Source organism: Momordica charantia (genome assembly GCF_013281855.1).
Source record: "Momordica charantia cultivar OHB3-1 chromosome 4 unlocalized genomic scaffold, Mcharantia_2.0 BLBB01000004.1, whole genome shotgun sequence".
NCBI lineage: Eukaryota > Viridiplantae > Streptophyta > Magnoliopsida > Cucurbitales > Cucurbitaceae > Momordica > Momordica charantia.
Window position 1 is genome coordinate 28,979,567 of NW_028275162.1, and position 23,730 is coordinate 29,003,296.

At 35.4% G+C, this 23,730-nt stretch overlaps 4 protein-coding genes across 13 annotated transcripts; 1 reads left to right on the plus strand and 3 right to left on the minus strand.

The window, feature by feature from the left end:
• Positions 1-48: 48 nt before the first annotated feature.
• Positions 49-6,096, minus strand: COP13 (Proteasome component (PCI) domain protein). Its single transcript, XM_022277995.2, has 11 exons — positions 5,764-6,096; positions 5,248-5,363; positions 4,902-5,148; positions 3,431-3,488; positions 3,239-3,328; positions 2,637-2,702; positions 1,196-1,285; positions 876-1,034; positions 670-791; positions 361-433; positions 49-284 (listed from the first exon to the last, which is right to left on the minus strand). The coding sequence occupies exons 1-11, from the start codon at positions 5,946-5,948 to the stop codon at positions 216-218; spliced, it is 1,275 nt and encodes a 424-aa protein (XP_022133687.1). The 5' UTR covers positions 5,949-6,096; the 3' UTR covers positions 49-215.
• A 792-nt stretch (positions 6,097-6,888) lies between these two features.
• Positions 6,889-12,043, plus strand: LOC111006602 (Pentatricopeptide repeat (PPR-like) superfamily protein). Of its 9 annotated transcripts, none has more exons than XM_088122591.1 (6): positions 6,889-9,728; positions 9,892-10,040; positions 10,512-10,621; positions 11,106-11,222; positions 11,354-11,605; positions 11,697-12,043. In XM_088122591.1, exon 1 carries the CDS (start codon positions 7,024-7,026, stop codon positions 9,319-9,321), a length of 2,298 nt encoding a protein of 765 aa, XP_087978717.1. In that variant the 5' UTR covers positions 6,889-7,023; the 3' UTR covers positions 9,322-9,728; positions 9,892-10,040; positions 10,512-10,621; positions 11,106-11,222; positions 11,354-11,605; positions 11,697-12,043. The 9 variants fall into 9 exon arrangements, with proteins under 9 accessions (XP_087978717.1, XP_087978718.1, XP_087978720.1 ...); XM_088122592.1 differs by having other exon boundaries at positions 11,366-11,605; XM_088122594.1 differs by having other exon boundaries at positions 11,407-11,605.
• A 437-nt stretch (positions 12,044-12,480) lies between these two features.
• LOC111006055 (actin-related protein 2/3 complex subunit 5A) lies at positions 12,481-14,872 on the minus strand. The gene is made up of 4 exons (XM_022277793.2): positions 14,557-14,872; positions 14,366-14,438; positions 13,834-13,934; positions 12,481-12,742 (listed from the first exon to the last, which is right to left on the minus strand). Exons 1-4 carry the CDS (start codon positions 14,652-14,654, stop codon positions 12,607-12,609), a joined length of 408 nt encoding a protein of 135 aa, XP_022133485.1. The 5' UTR covers positions 14,655-14,872; the 3' UTR covers positions 12,481-12,606.
• A 1,218-nt stretch (positions 14,873-16,090) lies between these two features.
• SYN2 (Rad21/Rec8-like family protein) lies at positions 16,091-23,436 on the minus strand. 2 transcript variants are annotated; one of them, XM_088122596.1, is made up of 13 exons: positions 22,899-23,436; positions 20,951-21,215; positions 20,822-20,874; positions 20,693-20,733; positions 20,424-20,479; positions 19,647-20,332; positions 19,355-19,466; positions 18,877-19,013; positions 18,192-18,688; positions 17,919-17,952; positions 17,806-17,827; positions 17,578-17,710; positions 16,091-16,474 (listed from the first exon to the last, which is right to left on the minus strand). In XM_088122596.1, exons 1-13 carry the CDS (start codon positions 23,020-23,022, stop codon positions 16,343-16,345), a joined length of 2,292 nt encoding a protein of 763 aa, XP_087978722.1. In that variant the 5' UTR covers positions 23,023-23,436; the 3' UTR covers positions 16,091-16,342. The 2 variants fall into 2 exon arrangements, with proteins under 2 accessions (XP_087978722.1, XP_022134001.1); XM_022278309.2 differs by having other exon boundaries at positions 20,822-20,859; positions 22,899-23,435.
• Positions 23,437-23,730: the final 294 nt, after the last annotated feature.

Below are 23,730 nucleotides of genomic sequence, written 5' to 3' on the forward strand. Positions count from 1 at the left end.
GATGTTTGGCTCACGATTTCAATATATTACATGCAATAAAACTTTCAATAAAGCAAACACAAAATTAGTTTTTAAGGAAAGAGGATGGAATACAAACATACACTTCTCATAAGGAGCAAATGGCCTTGAAAGGCTTTGTCTCTTGGAACGAGATAAAATACGAATCAATTTCCATTGCCCCCATCAAAATTCATAGTACATAGGGTGGTTAACATTCAAACATTAAATTTTTGAGGAACAGAGTCAAAGTCATCGTAATCGAATCTCTGCCTCTCTCTTCCAGCCTGAAGACAAGAAAAAAACCTTTTAGTTACCTACTTATATATTAGTATAATGAAATTTTAAGTTGGAGATGCTCACCTTTGCCAAATACAGAGGATCAGATGATATATTTTCATCCATAGTAGTCAATTTCTTCGCAAGTGTCATTATCCTGTAATGAACAGAGGAAGGTGGGAAAAGAACAATCAAGTATGGTCAGACCAAAACCAAGTACGTATAACCAATATCAGACGTCTGTTTAGTCATAAATCGCGATAAATATGGCAACTGAGCCAATGCAGCTTATCTTGCCACAAAGCTCTACAAAATAAGGTAGTTTTTTTCATATAATAACTCCAACAACATCCATTTCATCATACTACAATCGTTCAATTCCAAACATCATACCTCCGGATTGACGAGTCAATATGTTCAATCATCTTGCTGGATTTGTACTGCTCAGAATCCTCAAGGAATCTGACCATTCCATCTTTCTGATTAATTGTTGCAAAAATCTCACCGTCCTGGATCTAAAATTGTACAAAACTTTGATATTACTAGAGATGGAGGTTGATGAATAGATTAATAGACTAATCCGGCGATCCTGAAATTACCATTTGTAGTACATGCATTTCAGCTTCCTTTGGGCTGTTGAGTTTAACAGTATTGGCTATATCTTGGAGAGAGAGGGTCAAGTACGTCTGTGTTAATCTCTGAATGTTGCGCTTATACATAGAAGATACAACCTGATTCACGAGTCCAAGATTGTTGTCCTGGTAATAACAAAACCAATACCTCATATCAAGGACCCAAAATCATTCAGATTATAGATCCATAAACCAAGATCTAAATAACTAAGTTCTCTTCTCTGCATATATATATACCACTTAATTAGACCATCTGAAGTGATAATAAATGAAAAAGGAATTCTTACACTTTCAAATTTCTCCTTGTTTGTTTGAAGAGCAGTGTCTAATTCGGTAATATTTCCCGTGCTATAACTATTTGCCAATTCAATGTAGGGCTGTAAAAGAGGAAACAGACAATAAATAAATCAAAGTAGCTTGGAGACATCACTTGGATCACAGAGGGGGAAAAGTATTCTTATAGCTACAGTCACGGTCAAAAGTGAGGGGATGGGGATAATGCACCACATCGGCTACGTGGGTAAATTGGCAAAAATAACTTCCAAACACACAACTGGTTGATCGTCAAGGGTAGAGTAACCTCTGCCACTGCCTGCTCTCCCAACTCCCCCTCTCCCAATCCAGAAAAGAAAATGTCTACTGAAGTTATGGGGGGCTTGTGGCAACTGAATCTGCTCATGCATTTTCCCTTCAGCCCTTATGCACAGTTTCCATCAGCAAAATTTGATTGCAAAAATATATCAAATGGGACCAGCACCAAACCTCTAAAGCAATTTGTTCACTTTCTCCAGCAATGCTGCTACAATCAGAAACGGGATTGTGCTCTACCTAAATACAATCTAGAAGCATGTCTCTCGAGCTAGGTTGTCAATTTTTCAGGATTGTAATAAAGAACTGCATTGCTCATGCATCTATATAAACCCACCAGTATGCCGCAGTGGTGTGTTCTTTGCAGAGGGGCCTCTGAAGACCTCCAGCATTTGTCATGGTGCTTCGTTTTTTTTACTGTTTTGGGGTAGAGCTAGCCCTTCCTAGGGATATTAGGGTGTTTTTGGAGGAGGTGCTGCTTTCCCTTCCTTTTCGTGATAGGGGGCGGTTCATGTGGCAGGTGGGTTTTTTGTCTACTTTGTGGGGTATTTGGCTGGAGAGGAACAATAGAATTTTTAGGGGGGTGGAGAAGACGTTGGATTCTATTTGGGACCTTGTTAGGTTTAAGACTTCTTTGCGGGCTTCGGTCTCTAAAGCCTTTTGTAATTATCAATTAGATATTATTTTGGATGGAACCCCTTTTCTTTAATGGGTGCCCTCTTTTGGGGCTGTTTTTTTGTATGCCCTTCTTGTTTTTCTTTTCATTCTTCTCAATAAAAGTGCAGATTCTTATCAAAAATAAATAAATAAATAAACTCACCATTGAAGGAGGAAAACTACTATATGGAATCTTATCCTAAAAGCAAATTTCTAATTTCAAGTAAATACAGATTCATCGTTGCATTAATAATAATGATCTTAATTTGTGGATTTGATAACTAAACCCAAAAATGATCAGTAATTCCTACACATTCAAAATGAGGTACAGTCATTTTCGCCAAAACTTAATGAGATTTTGCTAAATTAGTAGCTTGAAATCAAACATTAAAAAAGTAATATTCATGTAATGAATTACATTAACCTAGTATCAAAATACTTAATCTGTCCATGAAAGAAGAGATGTACTTCAATTTACAATACCTGACAGAAGTTTTTTAAATTTCTCTGAGCTACTGAAGAAGTGTACTTCGGGAGACTGGTTGAAAACTGCCACCAAATGCATGTATAGGCATATTAGTCTCCATAACATCATAGGAACACATAAGCTACAAAGTGATTTAAAGCTGTAAAGAATATGAGCAAATAAAAAAGCAACAAGAACCACTATGCAGATAAGCATTGTTAAGTTAAAAATTCTATGATATGAAAATCCAAGTTAATTTGCTCCATTAGTCAAAATCCAACAATGATCACACATTACATCCTTGTTGAGTGCATAATTACTTGTGGCCACCTCCTCCTTGATGGAAAATCTCACTTTTACTGTAGTAGCATGTTTCTAGGTAACAGTTGCCAACAGAAAGGTGCCAAATATGGAGACAGCAGAGCCATAGAAAGCCAAAACATAAAGCATGAGACACAAGAATATTTAGTAATGCTAAGATCTGACAACTGTACAACTATTGTATATATGTAAGAAGCAAGAACCAACGTCCAGATATTCATTTCACATTTCCAAATATTCAAGGCCTTAGAACCAATAATACAAACTAATAATAAAGCATATATAAAGAATAGCATACTTGTCCATTGTAAATGAGTGAGACCAAAATGTATTTTTTGTATGCTTCAACAGCTATAGCATTTATTGTTGGCATCGGAGCAGTTACAACCTGTAACAAAATAAGGATAGTGGTTTTCAGATCATGCAGAAGCATGTTAAATAAATCAATATCAATAATATAAAAGGAAAGAGTTCCATTTAGATGGTGAACATTATGAAGAAGCTCAAGCGCTTTATGAAATAGCTTTAGTCCTATGCATATCATCCCCCTGTCACATTATCATAAGAAAGATATCGTCAGAGAATCCCTATTTATGGGGAAAGACAAAATTGAATCTCAGCGTATGGATGATCGCATAAAACTAAATCGTGTATCACATTTTATTAAAAGGACAATGTCATTCAGAAGATGATAGATTTGTCACAACTTACAACGAGCTTGTTAAACAAAATTTATTGCTTCCCAATTAAATAAATGTCTTTAATAGGACAGTTAAATAATTTTATAAATGAAGTCTCGAGAGGCCTTATTTTATATATTTTATGAGAAACCAATGAGAAAATATTGACAATAAAACACTCCAGAAAAGTTGAGGGTCCAAACACATATACCTCATGCAAAGATAAACATGCAGAAGGGAAAGTAGATAGGACAACTCAAGAGCTTCTGTATCAGAAAAAGACATCTTAAAGTGAAAGTCATATGAAGTAGAACTCCCAAAGAGAGAACTAAGGCAATGAATGTTCCTTTCTCATAGGGAAGGTTACAGGGATGGGAAAAGCAATCAATAAGACCATCACCTGGCTAATAACCCTTCCTTAGGATCCCTCTCCAAAGGTAAACTTCTTTTTTTTATGAAATAAACAATTTCATTGATGTATGAAATTACAAAAGCCTTAAAGGACGATTACATGAAGCACTCCCAATTGGCTAAAAGGGAAGTGTAGCTATAGTTGTGAAACATAGGGGAGGATTTACACTAAGTAATGACTGTAAAGACTATAGCTTCAAAAAAAAATTTCAAAAGGGAGAGTTTTGTCGCTGAAGATGCGTTGGTTGCGTTCTCTCCAAGTGACCCAAAGGAAAGCATGCATAAAGTTCTGCCAAAGAAGAGCTTTCTCTGAAATGGGTGTCCGGTTAGAGTAGCTTCAATGAGGAGAGGGGGATCCGTTGGCAGAGCAGTGTACCAACCAAAAGTGCTATGGGTGAGGTTCCAGAATTTGGAAAAGCAAGGGAGACCCCAAAAATAGACTTTCATGAGTACCTCAAAGTTCCTCACGTCATTATAGTCATATTCCAATTAGCACGATGTCACCGGTATTAACTCGCTCACTATAGTCTTATACCACAAAGTACTAGGCTTTAACAGGAACCACCAAAACTTCGAGGAATAACATAGGCAGGACTAAAAAAGTTGACTGAGTACATGAAGATAATAAAATGCATCTCAGGCAAGAAAATATTAATCAAAGAATGAGAAATACATCATTTATTTTTTTAATTTTTTTTTAAGGAAACGATTTCATTGATATATGAAATTAAGAAAACAAAAGGAGGAGAAAATCCCTATCCGTGGGAGTTACAAAAATCCTCTCCCAATTGGATAACACTGATGCGATACTGTAATGATGAAAGAAATACATCATTTAAGAGCTTAACGTGAAGAAGACAAGCAACTCACCCGTAATAACAATAAAGAAACAGGTCCCTCGGTTGATCAACCTCGAGAATATCATTATCCAAAATGGATCTGCCAGCTTTGTAGCACTTTGCTAATACGCAAAGAAGAAGAAACTCCGGATGTAAAGTAGTTAAGTGTTCTGAGGAGGTCTGGAGTTTTCTAATAGCAGTAAGAAGTGGAGCCACTCCTCTTAATGGAGCCTCAAGTAGCAAAACTTGTTCTTTGAGCCTCTTGCAAACAGAGACGACTGCAGAATCAGCAGAATGTGATAATAGATTGTGGAAAATCCAGACGGCAGCACTCCCATCTGTTAATAATAATAACGTTTAAAGTTCACGATGATTACATTTTTCAGGTGCTAAGCGAATCTGCTCTGGGTTGCAAGAAGAGATAAATCTTGAAATAGTCAGAACAGTTGAACTGGATTGCTCTTGTGAAATTGGTCCGGACGTGCATGCCTCTCTGCGAATTATTTCAAGAAGATATTATAGATAATAGATCAATCCCCTCTGCGCACATATTCAGTAATGAAAATGGTAAAGGATTTAATCAGATGCATTCCCATTACTGCTCCAACCATATACTCAAAATCAAGGCCTAGAATAATCTGAACATAGGATGTCGCGGCCATTAGAAGTCGTATCCAAGATGAGTGTTATCCTAACAAAATCCAAACCATCAAACGCCAATTCTTTAACTCCGTCGCTTCAAAATTTTACCAAAGGAAATGATCGTCCAACACAATTTCCTACTGGCAGGAATAAATCTTGATAGTGGCGTGATATACAGGGTAGCAGGCGGGACCCTAATTAGCCTAAAGAACCAGAATACAGATAGAATAGTTGAGAGAAGAAAAACTTACAGAACGTAGAGATATCCTAGAGAGTGTTTGGAAGCATCAAGTTGAGTCAATGCGGAAGGTAAAGAAGCGGTGTCGGTGTGAAGCAGTTCTTCTGATTGCTTGAGAAGAGTGTGGAGGCGTGAGATATCGCCGGCCGTACTGGACAACCCTTGGATTTGAGCCACGAGAACTTCAACCGTGCCCATGGTCGATGAATGCGAAGCTCGTAGTTGAAGTTACACAGTGGGTGTAGCACCTGCAGGAGGAGAATCTTCTATCTTGGGAGAGGAAACTGAAATGGAGCATCAATTCATCGATCACTCCTTTCTTTCTTGTCGAGTCGGGAATCCGAACGGTGAATTGAATATCAGAACCAGTTAGAACTTGGAAGAAGGGGTAGGCCCATTACATCAGGCCCAACTCTACTTCTGGGCTCACCGCTTCCAGTAAGCCCAGCTATCATCACTGAATTCCACGTGGATTTCAAATTAATTCTTTCTTATTACATGAATTTCCATAATTTAATTCCAGCTAATCATATTTTGATTTTTCATTAATCATTAAAAGTCAATGTTAGTAAAAATTTTCTCTTCATTTTCCGCGAGCATTCAAATAGAGAAGAAAATAAAACAATTACATTTCTTTCAATTTTTTCTTATTCCAAATAAAATACAAAATTCAAAATAATTTTCTTAAAGTGGTTTAAAAGGTCACATTTGAGAAATTATTATAAAAGTATAAAGTATAAATTATAAATTATAAAATTGGTCATTTAGGTCTATTACGTCTTTTGAATTTTAAAATGTGTTAATAAGTCTATTAAATATCAAATTTGATGACTAAATTTCGAAATTTAGTACCTTAGTCCGAAGTTCATTTTCTATTTGATATTTTATAAAATATAAAATAATTTCAGGTTTTATTTTAGTACAAAAGACATAGTAGGAGGGGACCTTCCGACTTCAAAATCAGAATCAAATGAATTAACTGAAACTGAATTCAGGGATTGAAAATTTTGTAGATGGATAAATAAATTTTTTGGGCAATTGACTTGTTTCCTTGTCAAATGTTCGGTAAAAAAAAGATTAATAATAATAATGTAAATGTACAGTTTTCGAAGTCGTATACAATTTAGGGACTACACTGGTAATTTAACCAATATTTGTGATTTTTCAGTGGCGCCAGTTTGGAGAAGAGTGAGGTGTTCCATCTCCAGCAACAGTGCAATTTTCGCAGAAAAAAGGTGTTGTTTCATGGCAATCTCGTCCTGTAGAAGCCCAAATGAATAGCTATTGGCAGTTGCCTTGTCGAACATGGGAGAGGGTTTCTCCGATGGTTCTTCCCTCGCACACGAAGAGGTGCGTCGTCTCCTTCTGGGTTCACTGCTTACAGGTTTCTTCTAATTCAGCCTCCACATTTAGTTTTCTTCCGTTCTTATTCTCTAGAAGATGGTTGAGTCGAAGAGTTCCGTCTTCGTGTTTGCTTCAAACCAGACCGTTTCCTGATTATTCTCCCAAGAAACCTACGATTAGAGATACTGAACTCGTCAGTTACATCACCGCTGCAATTAAGTTGCGTCGTTCTGAGCCCCTCAAACGCATTCTGAAGCCCCATGAATCCAACTTTAGGCATCATCATCTGATTTGGGTGCTGATGAACATTAGGAATGATTATAATCTGGTTTTGGCTTTCTTTGATTGGGCACGGGTTCGTAGGGATCCATCACTGGAGGCCCGTTGCATTGTTATTCACATTGCCGTGGCATCAAATGACCTTAGAATGGCTCATGAGCTAGTTCGTGATTATTTCATCAGCTCAAAATTGGACGTTGGTGTTACAGTGGCTCAATTTACAGACCGGTTGATATACACGTACAAGGATTGGGGGTCAAATCCCATTACATTCGATATCTTTTTCCTAGTTCTTGTTGAAATCGGTTTATTCAGTGAAGCAAGAAAACTATTGGATAAATTGTTGAGCTATGGATTGGTTATTACTGTCGACTCTTGTAATTTCTTCCTTAGTCGCATTGCTCGCAATTCTGAAGGACTAGAGATGGCAATAGAGGTTTTCAGTGAATATGGTATTTGTTGGAATACTACATCATATAACATCATTATTTATTCTTTATGTCAATTGGGTAAAATAAAAGAAGCCCATCGATTACTGCTGCAGATGGAATTCAGGAGTTCTACGTCTGATGTTGTTAGTTATAGTACTGTGATTAGTGGATATTGTCATTTGGGAGAACTCAAGAAGGCTTTGAAGCTTATAGATGACATGCAGATAAATGGATTGAAGCCAAACCGATATACCTACAATAGCATAATATTGCTTCTGTGTAAAATTGGTAAGCCATTTGAAGCTGAAAAAGTATTGGGAGAGATGATTTCTCGAAAGATTATCCCTGATAATGTAGTCTACACAACTCTCATACATGGTTTCTACAAATTAGGACACGTTCAAACTGCAAATAAATTGTTTGATGAAATGCTGCTTAAGAAGATCAGTCCTGATTATGTAACCTATACAACTCTTATCCAGGGATTTGGTCAAAGTGGAAAGGTGATAGAACCAGAAAATCTGTTCCATGAAATGATTAGTAGAGGCTTAAAGCCTGATGAAGTTACTTATACAACATTAATTAATGTTTATTGCAAAGCAGGTGAGATGATGAAAGCATTTTCTCTTCACAATGAGATGATTCAAATGGGGCTAACTCCAAATATTGTTACTTACGGTGCTCTGATTGATGGCCTTTGTAAGCATGGAGAACTAGATACAGCAAATGAACTTTTGGATGAGATGCGCAAAAAAGGCCTTCAGATAAATGTGTGCACTTATAACTCAATTATTAATTGTATTTGCAAAGCTGGAAATATTGCACAAGGAATAAGATTGATGGAAGAGATGGAGGTGGCTGGGATTTATCCTGATACTATCACTTATACCACGATCATTGATGCTTATTGTAGATCAGGAGATATCGTTAAGGCTCATAAACTTCTTCAGGAGATGTTGGATAGAGGACTTCCACCAACAGTTGTTACGTTTAATGTTTTAATGAATGGATTTTGTATGTTGGGAATGCTTGAAGATGGTAATATGCTCTTGGGATGGATGCTAGAGAAGGGCATCATGCCCAATGCAACAACATACAATAATCTTATGAAGCAATATTGCATTAAAGATAATATGCATGCTACAAGTAAGATTTACAAGGGGATGCGGGATCAAGGAGTGATGCCTGATAGCAACACCTACAATATTTTAATAAAAGGGCATTGCAAAGCACGGAATATGAAAGAGGCATGGTTTTTGCATAAAGAAATGGTTGAAAAAGGATATATTCCCTCAGTTACTTCATACAATGCACTCATAAAAGGATTTTACAAGAAAAAGAAAATATTGGAGGCGAGGGAACTCTTTGAAGAGATGAGAGGACAGGGGTTGGTTTCTGATAGAGAAATATACAATATCTTTGTTGATATATACTATGAAGAAGGAAATACGGAGATAACTCTTAATCTTTGTGATGAAGCAATTGAGAAATGTCTTCTTGGTGAGAGACAAAAATAAAAGAGCCTCATCCGATATTTTTCCCTATACAATGATCAAAACTTGAAAATGGATTTTCAGTTTTATATGCATCAACGGTATTCCGTGCTCTATTAATCTAAAGCTTCTTGCTCAGTGTCATGGGAATGTACATGTTGGCACAAAAAGCAACTACTTAGGAGCTAATTTTATTGTTTGGATGTCCTATAAGCACATTTGCATAATTGATGCAAGTTTTATGATATTACCAAGCAACTTGGGTCAACAATCCGATGATTTTTCATCTTAGAGTGGGCTGGTGTTATTTGAGGCATTGGATAGCCTGATAATAGAAAACCACTTTTACTAAGAGCTTCTAGTAGTTTTGACCTGCAACAGTGGCAGAACTTATGGAACGGAAGTGGAGCTGCTAGGATTCACAACTCAAGGTTCAACTTCAAACTTTACACGTTAAATCTAAGAACTTATGTTATTATTTTTTCGTCAATGTCATCATAACATCTTGCTTCCTCTTCTTATTTTCTAACCATAATGTCCTCATCTTAGGACAGATAGCACTCAGAAAGCTAACAACTTTTTCTTTTTGTCCAGGTTTTTTCCAATAATTTCAAGATTTTCGAGATGTAAACAATTAGAAGGTCGTCATCAAAATTTGGAAAGCATGAAAGCAAAATTGAAGAAGAATATGGTAGTGGCAGCTGGTAGATCTCTCCTTTAAACTTCAGAAAATATTTTACTAGGTTAGTAAATTTTCAGTGCCAATTTATATTTTTTATTTTTCTTTATGGAAAACAAACTTTCATCGAGAAAAATGAAAGAATACAAACCGTGCCGATTTTTATGGTTTTTGACATTTTAGAGAAGTGCTAGTATTGAATTTAGTTTCCATGTAAATTACCTTCCATTCAACCTTGTACTGCCAATAGTCTACCTCCCAAATGGTAATTTACTAATTGAGGATAGCAAAATGAGTTGAGAATGATACACAGTCCACATTATCTAAGGTGTTCTTGTCATTTCATCATCTAACCACATTATCTAGGTTTAATGCTCCCTTTTTATGTTCTTTTACACATTAGTTTTGCAATTACACCCTTTTTTATTTTTATTTAACTCCAATTGGAGTGTTTTTTTTTTTTTTTGGGGCTCCAAGGGGCTTTATATTTTTAAAAATTTTCACTATATCAATAAAAGGTTCTGTCCTTGTCTAGAAAAGGAGCGTCTGGAGTTGGGAACTTGAAATCGAGAAGTTGCTGATACTGGAAGGCCCAACAGAACACCGTGGAGTTTGTGAAGAGGATACTAACAGTAACATGTAAATGTGAGCATCTTAGTAAGCAACTTCTCACTTGTAGCTCAGTAGCTTGTGTTGGTATAAGATTGATTAGGATGACACGATCCTTAACTTTTGCTAAGATGCTGGACATTATGTGCCCAAGTAATTTGCTAAGATGTTTTCAACAACAACAAAAAAAAAAAAAGTTAATTGCGAAGATGCAGTAATTGTATTCCAATTATATTATTATGGACAGTCAATTACCATTATGTGCCAGCTTACTGGTGTCACTACTTAGAACAATATTGTAAAGCCTTCTTAGTCTGGGAAACTCTTTCCAATTTCACATGTTCATGTCCCTGCTTATTTCTCAGTTCTCAACTTCTTTTTTCAGAAAAATTATTTAGTCACTACCCATGCTTTGAAGGTTGATTTATTTGAGTAGATTCTTTGAATAATGCTGCTAAACACTCGTTTTCTTATGATAACCATTCAATTCTTGATAACCTAGTATTTTTTGACCTGTCAGGATCAAGTATGATTGCACGAGATGGATTAAAAGAAGTCATTTGGGGGACAGTTGCATCAAGATAGTCTTTTGCTGCTGATTAACGACAACTTCAAAGCATGCACTTTTATTTCAAAGGTTTATTTTGTCTATTTATAGTCATTATTCTTTTTTACAAGCTCATCCTTTAGATTATAAAAGCCTTGCCATTGTTAAGCTCTCATGAAGTAGTACCAAATTAAGTTGATTGGCTCTTTTTGCTTATTTAGAAATTATTTTAGGACATATTGATGAATACGATTCGTCTGGTTATCTGTATAAGATGGAAATACCATCTGGTTATCTGTATAAGATGGAAATACCTCAAGAAACCGCACGATGTTAATAGTACAAAATTCTGGAGGCAAGGCAGCTTGAATCGTATTACGCAGCTGACACGATAGTTGAGCATTTGGCCAAGCTTCCTTGGGAGGTCAGTTTGCATCAAACACTTAAAAAGTATCTTCGCAGATGACGAGCAGGTAAGATATGAGCATCTGTTGCCCACATTTATTAATGGATATCATCGACTTAGATTGTTGTCTGACAATGGAATGTTTTAAATTGGGGCAGGTAAAACGTGAATAATTCATCAAGATATCATCGAGAAGAATCACAAGTATCATGACCGTTAAATTAGTTAACTAGAGAGAGCAAAGGCCACTGCCTTTCGCAGGGGTCGTATTATTTGTTCTTGATACTGCTTTGGGAGGCCATTATGTCTATATTGACAGGAGGCATGCTGTTTTTCCATATGGGTGGCATGATGAGATGTTAAGAAACTTTGACACAGCTTCTTCTAGTCCCAATAGAAATGTTTGACATTTTTTGGGCATCCTTTGAAAATATTGATGGTATTTTTCTAACATTGACAACAGCCAGTAATTTGTGACATTTATAGTTGAATGTGTTATCTTCAATACATGCTTACCACCACTAAATTAAAAAGGGAAATGCATACGAAGAGATAATTTTTCTATTTTGTAAAAAATAAATACCTGTCAAATTTTTTAATTGCTGACTTTTAGTACCTAAGTATTGTTCATAATTAAAAGGTATCATATTAGTCACGAGTCATGTCCTTATAAAAATCGAATGAAGAAAATGAACAGGATATCTTTCTCCCCCATCACGTCCAGCCAAACAGAAAACAAAAAATTACTTTGTTCAAAATAATTTAGAAGTTCAGAGTATCCTCAATTCATCCTACAACGTGATACAATTCAAGGACAATTTTAATGAGATTGCCTTTTCCGAGAACAAAATCATTATTATTTTTTATAATACTTCACCAATTTCAATTATGTACCTATTCTTTCTTGTGTAACAGATGTAGAGAATCTATACCAACACACTCTGGAAAGCAATTTATGCAAGTCGAAATCAGATAGAATCGAGTATCTTTCACCAGTAGCATGATATGTCCAAGAGAAAATAATAATATTTTCGACATCAGCTAAAGAGGGGAAGGGTTTCAGCAAAATCAAACTGTATTGATAGTATCTGCAAGGGAACGAAGAATGCAGCCCAAGCCAGCCCTTTCTGTCAATTTTTCATGTATCCTAAGACACTGATCACATGTGGGACGATCACCAGTTGACAATCCTCTGTACAAGTACCTGTAAGTATACATATCAATGCTCACGTTTTGGCAAAAGTCCTTACCAAGAAACAACAAGAAAACAGCACCCAGATTTGGGGCTTGTTGAAGGAGGGTGAATTAATGGTTGTATTTTGGAAGATAGTGATTATATCATCACTAGCATCAGCCAGGAAAACCCTTGCCCGAGTGAGACAAGGAAATCTTTTCTACCCTTTCTATTCATTTTAGCAACCGATTGCTTCATCATGCTCAGCTGATTTCTTATAGGTGTTCAGAATTCCTAACAGATCAGCAAAATTCTGGAAAAAAAGGTGAGGGACTTCTTGGGGGGAACTAGGAAAGTAGAGGCAGAATTTATCTTGTCCAGTGGAATAAAGTAGTGCAGCCCATTGGCAGGAGTAATTTTTTCCATCAAGAAGTCACAAGCTACAATCTGATGAAGAAAGAACCCAATTTGGATCCGTCTCAAATCTTTCTTGGCAAATGCACAAGCAAGTACCATAGGAAGAGCTTTATTTTCTTTGACACTTCACTTTTCTAGTCATTCTTGTGTAAAAACACAAGCAAGGACCGTATACTCAGGAGAGAAACCTTCCTTTTGACTCCTCATTTAGAAAATGACTTTTACTACTGGTAGATCTAATTGCAACTTCCTTAGCCCCGAATCGAGTGTCTCCTCATCCCCTCAAAGTGGTGCAGCCTAATGGGAGAAAGGTTGGTTGGGACTTGCTAACTTAGAAGATGTGATGGGATATTTCTAGCTAAATGGTTATGGAGATTTCCACTTTTACAAAGACTCCATGGGACAAAAACAAATTCATATCAGCCAACCAATCATCCAACGTTCCAAGTAACTAAATGCAACACATGGCCTATTGAAATTGGCATATCTAGCAGTAGAAATCTGATGAGTTTGACATAAAATCAGAATGTTTAATTGCATAACTCATAGTAGGATCAGAGGCAGAAGAACAATATCAGAAAGTAAAGTTGGAATTTATTAAAAAGAAAAACAATTAGAATGGCCAACTTTAAACTCCCTCCTGCTAAGAAAAGTAGAAGCAATAAGAATGGATATTTTAGCAGCTAAATACCACACAAACTTACTTCATTAGAATATCATAGTACTCTGGATCCAACGAAGAAAACATCCCATCTACATCCTTTATAGCCATAAGAGCCCTATGCACCGCAATCCAATTTGCTGACTGCACAAGTCCAAATAATCACATCAGATTTATTCATCCTGCCACGTTAAGCAGACCGACAAAACATAAACATGAAAGAAAACAGCAAGCCTTCCAACAGATATAATTGGCCCCATCATTGAGATAATACCCAGAAAGTTCTAATTGGCCCCATCATTGAGAAAATGTAGGAAAAGCATAAAATTGAAAACTGATTATCATCCAGTAACAGAGACTCTCCAGTAATTGCCTTCAAACTTATAGGATTAACCACAAATTAAATATTAATAACAACAACATTAATCAATCATCAGATAAAATCGCAAGGAAAAATCATGATATAGAACAGAAGAAAAAATTTAATATCTATTCTTCACCGCCATTACATCTGAACAAAGCACGAGGGATCAGAAATCAAAGTGATAGACGAAAAAAAATGGACGAAAGGATACCTTGCAGCGCTCATCTCGGGTATTCGGAGGCGAACCTTCAAGAGCAGTTTTTAGAGCTTCCACTGGCCTAGACCTTAACGAATCGAAAATTGACTAATTGAGCATTATCAATTATTAAAAGGGAAAGTCAGAAGAAGGAGCTACATAAATTTAAATCCTATAAATCAAAGAGAAGGTAGAGAATTCGTTACTGTTTAAGTAAGCTCTCGATCTTCCGAGATTTGTGCTCAATTCTGGTGATTATGGCTTCTGCATTATCTGCTTCGACAAATTCAGCTGCAGCCGCCATTTTCTCCTTGCGCTATCACCCTACCTTCAGCAGGACTTCTCGAACTTAACCGGAAATCGATTATACCGATATAATTCAATAACCCAACAGTTATATGAACGAAATCGGATGTAAATCAGTGCAATCTGCCATGCACGATGTTGATTTATCAAAAACAAAAAACCTTTATTTCTGGTATTTTCACGATCCTTTCGAGTATCAATTAAAACGAAAAGAGAAGTTGATTTTATTTTTCAGATATTTATATGGCAGGTGAACACTGGTTCGATTTTATCGGTTTGTCCTACCGAACCAAACCATCTTTGATTCGACAAAACCGGTCATGAATGGAGCGAATCGGTTCGGAGCACAGACCAAAAAACAGATATGGGAAATAACCACACCGATATGAGAATCCCTCTTTATCTTTATCGCAGTTTCAAATATAGCAAAAATATTTAGTAAAATAAGTAAAATAACAATCACGTTTAGTTTTTTCATTGAATTTTAAAATTAAAAATTTATCCATTGATTTTGATATAACTATGATATCTTATGAACTTCTAATATGGTTTACTATTGATACACAACCATGATATCTATTAATATAACTATGGTACAGGTGTATTGATATAATATTATCATATCCACTTTTTTTTATATGAAAACCACGGTGCAAGAAAAAAAATTGATATATAAAGTTATTTTATAAAAAGTTTACGTGGATCATGCACGTCCAAAAAAAAAATTAAAATCTAATATAATTTATAAATTTAAACCGTTTATATATCTTATATTTAGTATCTAATTAATATTATTGATAATATTAGTATATTAACCAACAAATTGCAATGAAAACTGATATATGTGTAGATCAGATATATATATATATATATATATATATTTATATTTCGAAGGTATACTATATACTACAGAAGTACATCGGAAGTATATCAAATGTATATCAGATATAGATATACACTAAATATATATCAGATACAGATATAAGGGTAAAATTGAAATAATAAAAATTCTAAAAATAAATATTCAAATATTTTGTTATATTTGAAATTTTGAAAAACTGGTGACATTTTTTAAAATACATAAATTAAATTTATTTTTGCTGCCCACTCCAATTACCCTTTAGACAGTTTTTGAACATGAAGACTTAAAAAGACAGTTTGAACATGAAGACTTAAAAAGACTAAAAATCGCTATTGTCATGTATTTTGAGAGTGATTTTTAGCATAACAAAAAATTATTTTTGTTATCGTCAAATTCACCATATTTCAATTTATCATTTTTGACAAATTAAAAAATCAATTTTAAGAAAACATAAAATCGTAATTTTGAAAAATCAATTATACTCTAATCTTTTTTTTTTTTCAAAATCACTCATTTTACAGTCACTTGCAAACCCTTAGTAGATATGATTAAAAAAAAAAAACACTTCAATAGAAGCATAAAAAAAGATCACTTTATTTAGATCAGAGCTCAATACATATATATCTTACTGACTAAAGGTTACCACCTAGAGCACCTACAAAGGCTGTTAACTTGTTACTGTACATCAAAATTAGCCTCAGGCTTTTAACACCACCTAAAACACCTACACACTGTTAACCCAAGGAAATTACTACATCAAAATTAGCCATAACTTCTTTTAACATGAAACATATACAGGAAATTCCACTTCTACCCTAAAAACTTCACACGGAGTCGTCATGCGCGATGGACAAACCAGTTCCAAAAGCTGTGCCCCAGTTTGGCAATTTCCATACTAAGATGTCACCGTAGGCATGATCCTGTTTCACATCCACGCAGTCTTTCGTTTTCAGTACCTGCAGTATCATATTTGAATGTCACCCCTCGCACCAACGATTGTAATGGTTTAATATGAAAAACAGGGGATTTCACAGCGCTTGGCATGTTTTTTTACCACAGAATGATGGATCAAGCGCTGACAACAGAGCATGTGAGAACCAAACTGTACTAATAATTCAATATGAAGTATGAAATCAATCACACAATGTCTTTAGTTTTTATGGCTAAACTTTTTCAAAGCATACGAGTCTACAACGCCACAATATCTGGTTATCAGAAAAAACTTGCAAGAGTCTAATATTTCAGATGAGTTGTCACTATAGATAGGAATGACCACTATGCAAATTCATTTCGGTTCAATGCATTACAGCTAAACTTTTTCAAAGCTTCATTTTTCTTATCCTTGTATCAGCCCTACGTTGCATGTCTCTCTTCAGAAGTCTTTCTAAAGATAACGGCTATATGGAATTTCCTTTCTAACTTTCTAGGGTTTTGTTAAAACTTAAAAATAAAAAATAAAAAACAAAACAAAACAAAACAAAAACAAAAAAATACCCATTTTGGTCTTGTTCGGTTATATCTTGATGGTTGAGTTTTCGGCTAGATTTTGTCCATTATGGGTTCGATGGTAATCCACCACGGGCTCCTTTAATTTGTTGGGTTTGTTGTTTGAATGTTCTTTTATTGCTGATTGACGAACTTTGGGGGTTACTTCAAATATAATTTCTGACTCTTTCTTGCAATCGTTCAGATTGTAGAGGATCTTTGTATACTAATATAAGGAAGTTCAGAACTTTGTAACTTTTTACCATTTTAATGAAAACAATCAGTATAGTTTCATTGAGAGAGTTTTCTGAAAATGCTGAGGAGGTTGCAAAACCAGGTGAACGATTCAGATAATAATCTAATATAATCTTGTCAACATTTTTAACGAAATTATATAATAACGCCCATATGCCTAAAATGCATCAAAGTCCCTTTTCAGAAAAGGTGACAATACCTCAGAGAAATACACTTCAACACGCACTACCCATTATCAAACAACAAGAAGAAAAATGAAAAATCAGAAAACGACTCAGAATAAAATAAGAAAATCAAAACAAAAGAAGATGAAACATACCAATATCTCGTAGAATACACTTGAACTCTCTTTTCTAGTCTTTTCTCTAAGAAGGTGTGATAAATTTACAACCTTTTCCACACTTTCCACCCTTCTACTTGTAAAATTTTGGAGAAGATATTCGGCTACCATTCTGTGTCATCAGAGGTTTAAGAAGTTAAAATCAAGTGGGAATGAAATGTAGAGCAGACGAGAAATGTGAAGACCACACAACCCAATCCACTTTACCTGGTTCTCCCAGACCATCCATCTACAATAATAAAAAAAAATCCAACATTAAATATATAACCTATAAATAAATTCCTGAATAACACAATAAAACGCTTCGTGATGCTCCTTACCAGATTCTATCTCATCCGCTTCACAAAACCTTATCTGCCAAACGAAGGGGGGGAAATTAGGAATCATCAAAGGGTATATTTACAAATATCCATTATGGAAACTGCAAATAAAATGGCTACAATTGGCCTCAAGTAAGTTTGGTATCTGATATTATCCAGTCTAGCAGTGTGACTAACATGGACTCTCATTTAAAACATGAATGAAGATAAAGTCCATGGTAATTGACAAGATATACGTTTGCTGTACAATTTTAAAAAATTCACAAGCCTTACAGCATTCGAGTTAGGAACTTTAGGACTCTCTGGACTCCCAAATGATCTAGCTGATGTTGGGCACCGAACAGGTGTTCCGGGTGCTATTGATATCTGCTCAAGCCTACCTGAAGTTTGAGGTGTTCCGGGTGCGATTGATATTTGCTCAAGTCTACCTGAAGTTTGAGGTGTTCCAGGTGCCACTGATATTTGCTCAAGTCTACCTGAAGTTTGAGGTTCTGATGTGGACAACTGTTCCAGGACAGAAGATTCAGAAACTCTGTCTACACAAGTCATAGTTTGCTCCGACCTGTTGGTAGTTATAGATCCAGATATCTCCGGTGCATTTGAATGTTCTCCATTTTTTAAAATTGTTACAGGGCTATCTATTTTTACTAGCATGTGAAGAACCGGGGAACTTGGAGCATCCAAGTTTTCAGGAGATTTCAACATTTCAGCAGATTGTGATATATTCACTCTGGTCTCAGAAAGAAGGGACCTAAGATCTGACGAAACACCTGTAGAAAACCACCATCAGACGACAAAAAAGTGTCTTTTTATTTTATCTTTACATATATATATTTATTATTTAAAACAAAAAAAAGCTTTCAGAAACTGTATAAGATTAATTTTCCAAATAAACTTTTTGCTTATTAATATTAAGTATGACTTAAAAAAAACACAAGCGAGAGTCTCAAAAACTTACAGGACATCAAAGGCACCGAGAAACCAAAGGAGAGATTAGAAATTTGACTAGCTTTCCAGGCAGTAAGAGCACTATGAGGACATTTTCTTCTTTTTGAAACCAAGTCACTTGCATCATATATGCTTTGCTTAAGTGTCCTGAAATAATTTAGCAACATATTATCTCATTTGTTATTCAAAAGAAGACAATTGTTCAGCAATAGATCTGATCTAACCCAGAATTAAGGTGAAAAATCAGGCTACTGGTTTTCTAACATTCGAGGGCAAAAGGCATTCAATTTTTTTCTACAAGTCACTAACTACAACGAGGTGCTCTTCAAGTATTATAAATATAAAAAGTTTATCCTCACAATCTCTTCAGGAACCATCCAGAGTCCAGACTTCAAAACATGCATCACCAGTTGAAAACACATTGGTTGGGAATCCAAAGTAACTGTCTAACATTTGCAAGATCCAACTTAAAGGTTATGATAACTTACTCATTAGACAAAACTATATTATCATCGACAATGCATTTTCTTTTCCTTGTTGCCCTAGGTCTCTCCTTGTTAGCTGGTGTCGAAATTGTTGTAAACTCAGGTGTCTTGATACCTAAATGGGAAAAATAGGACAGATTTTCACACTAGGCATAAGTATAACACACGGTTCGAGTAGTCAAAATAATACAGAAGCATTTGTTCCACTAAGAAAGGTTGGAGACAAAATGGCACATAATGAAATTCTAGATAAATCATTTAAATTGTGGAACTTGGGTCGGAAAATTTTACACACCTGCAAAATCTGGAAATTTGGGATCAGAAATTCCATCAACTGAAATAGATAGTTGAAGATTGTTTCTAACATCATCATGGTCTTCCATTTCTGGTGATTTCATTTCAAGAATTTCCAAATCATGCCCTTCACTATCCATTTCAATAAGATTTTTAGGTTCATTTTGCACGCCACAAGACATATCAATATCCATGCTATCCACTAGAGTTATAGTATTATCTCTAAGGTTCTCCATGCTTCTTTCTGAGTTGCAGATAATATGGTCTTCATTCATGAACTCAAGTTCATTTTCTGATCGATCTTGTTCCCTATAGATTCCCTCACTCAGATGATCTTCATCAGATGATTTCACATGCTCTGAATGTTCTTCCTCTATAATAGAAATTGCCTTGACAATTACATTTTCTTCATAAGAAAACCCATCAGCCAAAAACATTTCAGTGCTTGATTCAGGGACTACATCTTCATATTGCTGCATTTTCTCCTTCAATAGATCTCCTTCATCAGATTGATGATCTTCATCAAATAGTTTGATTGCTTTTAGATGTGCACTATCAATTCCAGTGGATACCCCAACCTCGTACTTTACTCGAGAGAATGTACTCACTTGAGAATTTTCTGGCATAATGTGGTAATGTGATGTGCTTGCCTGCATCTCAATGTCCTTGAGGTGAAGTGAAAAGACACTGAAGCAATAATAATATTAAAGACTTTCTCCCCAACTTAGAATGAAAATAGAATATTGAAATCAAGTAACAGGGGAGCTCAGCCTCATACTCTGTATCATCAGAAAAGCAAATACTGTGAAGTGCAATGATTTCCTTGCGATGGTTCTGCAGCAGTGAGATAAAATTGTCAACTATAAGTCTGATGAAATTTGAACTTCTAACGTTAAACTCTTAAATTGACTAGAGGTATCTCAAAAATCATTAACAACTATTATACAAACAGAACAGTATTGTGGCATTGAAACACTAGAACCAACATCATCAATCAAATTAATTTAGGTCTGACTCAAGTTCTAAGCATGATGATGACAAACTTGCCTCATCAAATGACAGCATGACATCATTTTTCCACACATTATCTGCATAAATTACATAAGATGCAGGTAGAAGTGTTAGAAGGAAATGAAAAATAAATATCAGCAGAAGAATGTAAAACAGACAGTGAACCTTTAAGGGTAATCTCTTCATGGGATGCCACATTACTTCTGAAAATTAGATAACTTCAAGTTAAAAATAATTATAATGAAAGATGCATAAGATAAGCCTCACCGAGAGATTAACTAACCGAATACCTACCCAGTAACATCCTCGAGAATCCCCAGATCAAACGCATCAAGTTCAAATCTTTTAGGAATGGTAATAGCATAGTAAGGTGTTCGCAAAGTTTCCTTTCTCGTGTCTTCCTTTGTATTGACCACAAATTCGTTGATTTCTGTCAGCACTCCATTGCAGTCAATATACAGATATTCAACTTTTTTGGAGTATATCCGGGCAAGGCCAAGGACAAGGTAGGCCATTACTCTATATGTCACAGCATTCAGTTCATCTCGCAAAATTTTATCTACATGAGGTAATAAATACAGGACAGAGGGGGGAAATGGTATCAGAAGCAATAGCAGAAAATAGCAGTAACAACCAGGAAATGAAGAGGAAGGGTGTGAATATGCAATTTCTGATGAAAAATAAAATATTGAAAAGCAGATCCTTTTAAAAGATGTAGTATAACTGACCATTGAAAAGGCCAAGAATGAACTAAACATTAATTCAGACTATGAATCACTGTAAAAAGGGCATCATCTTCTTCGTTTAAAAGAAATAAATTTTTTTGATAAGAAACCGAACTTTTCATTGAGAAGAATGAAAACAAAACAGAAATACAAGGGTACACAAAAACACAGTCCCAAAAAAGGAAGTCGGCCTAGAGAAAGGACTTCTAATCCAAAAGAATATGACCTAGCTGATAATTACATAATAAATTCAAAACATACCCCCATAAAGAGACATTAAACCTAACAAGGTCCTAGACAAAGGACTACACAATGTGTGACAGCATTCATTTCATCTTGCAAAATGGCGATCAGAACTGAGAGTAGAAAAAAATATTTACAAACAGAGCCTTAACCAGTTATTTGAGACAGGGAATCAATACATGGTTATGCCTGAGCTTTATAGATATTATAGATTGGTTTCCTCTTCTTCGTCATCAATTTGAAAAACACACATTAATGCTAGTTGGTCTCCCATTCATGCTAGTTAAGCTCTCTCAAAAACTATACTATTTTTTAGGCTACCAAATCTCTCAATAGTTGATTTCAGTATCTCCGACCACAATATTTACCATATAGAAATTTGCATATCGTAAGGTGTTTGTAACTTGTATCTAAAAGTTGTTTCCCCATGTTTTTTGTTATCAGAGGTAGCCTACTTTTTCAAACAATAGAAGTTGTTTTTCCTTGAAACTTGATGACCTTCCGAAGGATTGCCATGACCACCGTTTTTACAATGTTTGAGAGTTGTTGTGTAAAACAAGCTAGAAAGCAACTCATAATATTCTAAGTAACTACTCATCAAGACTAAATCCCAAAAGCTCATCTCATCTCATCTTACTTATTTGACCACCGATTCCACGATGGCCCATTTTGCACATTTTTCCTATTTAAACAATTACACTACTCGTTCTTCTCCGCAAAGCGCACACAGCCGCAATTATTTTCACGCACAATTCCTACCCAGAAACAGAAAGTAAACAGTATTACCGAATCCAAATATAATATACTGAGATAAAAATCCAAATCGATCTTCATTTACGTTTTAGGTTTTTCGAGAAACAAGGCAACCCGGTGATTAAGCAAATAATCTGTTAAAAGCTGAAAACCAATTTCAAAATTGAAAATCAGAAACTCCATCAAAAGTGCAATCCTCTCTCCAGACGGATCCTTCTACGATAACCTGCGATGAATTTCATAGACAACCAGCAATAATCAAACTGACAAATGCACCACCAATAAAAGAAAATGGTTTCCCCGTCTTCCTTCCAAATTGGTAATAGCAAACACGATTATGTTCAAAATACGTTAGGAAATATGACCGTTTGGTCACTAGGAAGAAACTCCGTAACCCAAAAGACAGGCGCACTGGAAGAACTTCGGCAAACAACTCAATACTGGGTGACATTTAAAAATCCCAAATGCAGATATGAAAATAAGAAAAAAATTTCAGGAGGGAGAAGAAGGGGAAGACGAACCTACAGAGGAGGGGATATCAGTCTCCATAACATGAGATTTCTTGAGCTTTTTGAAGCAGTAAGCAGCGACCCAAATGGCGCCTAATGGGCCTTTCCTCGAGAGAAGGCAGTGTGAGTGAAACATGGCTTCAATGTCTTCTCTTTTACGCCCCAAAAAGTGAAGGAACGGTGAACCTTTCGGCTCTGGAATTCAAATGGAGCGGAGAGTGCAGAACTTCCATGCAAAATGGAGAAGAAGAAGAGTGCTCGGGAAGCTTTTAATCCACCGAACCCCAAAAATAAAAAATAAATAAAATAAATGAATAAGAAGCTTGCGAGGTAGGAATCTGAAATGGAAATGAATTGTGTCCGGAAAAGGAAATTTGTGAAAAGTTTTGGGGAGAAAAAGGAAATTGGATAAGTTGGAGGCTGGAATTGAATTTGGGGCAAATGTTTTGAAATATTTTGTGAGAGAAAATCAACCGACGGCCAACGACGGTTTTTCTTCAACATGGTTGTGTTAGTTCACAATCAGAATCACAGATACGCCGATCGTAATGATAAAAAGTAAGTAAATAAATACGCCCATCCTAAATCTTTCTTACATCCTTATATTTATCTTATAACATTACTAAAGTTTTCGCTCCTCCTTATTAATTTATACAATTTTTTTTATATCCTTCGGACCAGCTTGCATGCCTCAAACTAATATATTTCTTAGATTTAAATTATAAATCACATATAGATATAGAAAATGAAACAATTTGACCAGAGAATTTTAACTTTTTAACATAAAAGTCAAACCTAGCATAAGAATAAATAGTATCTATTCCATCCTTTAAATCAAATTTAT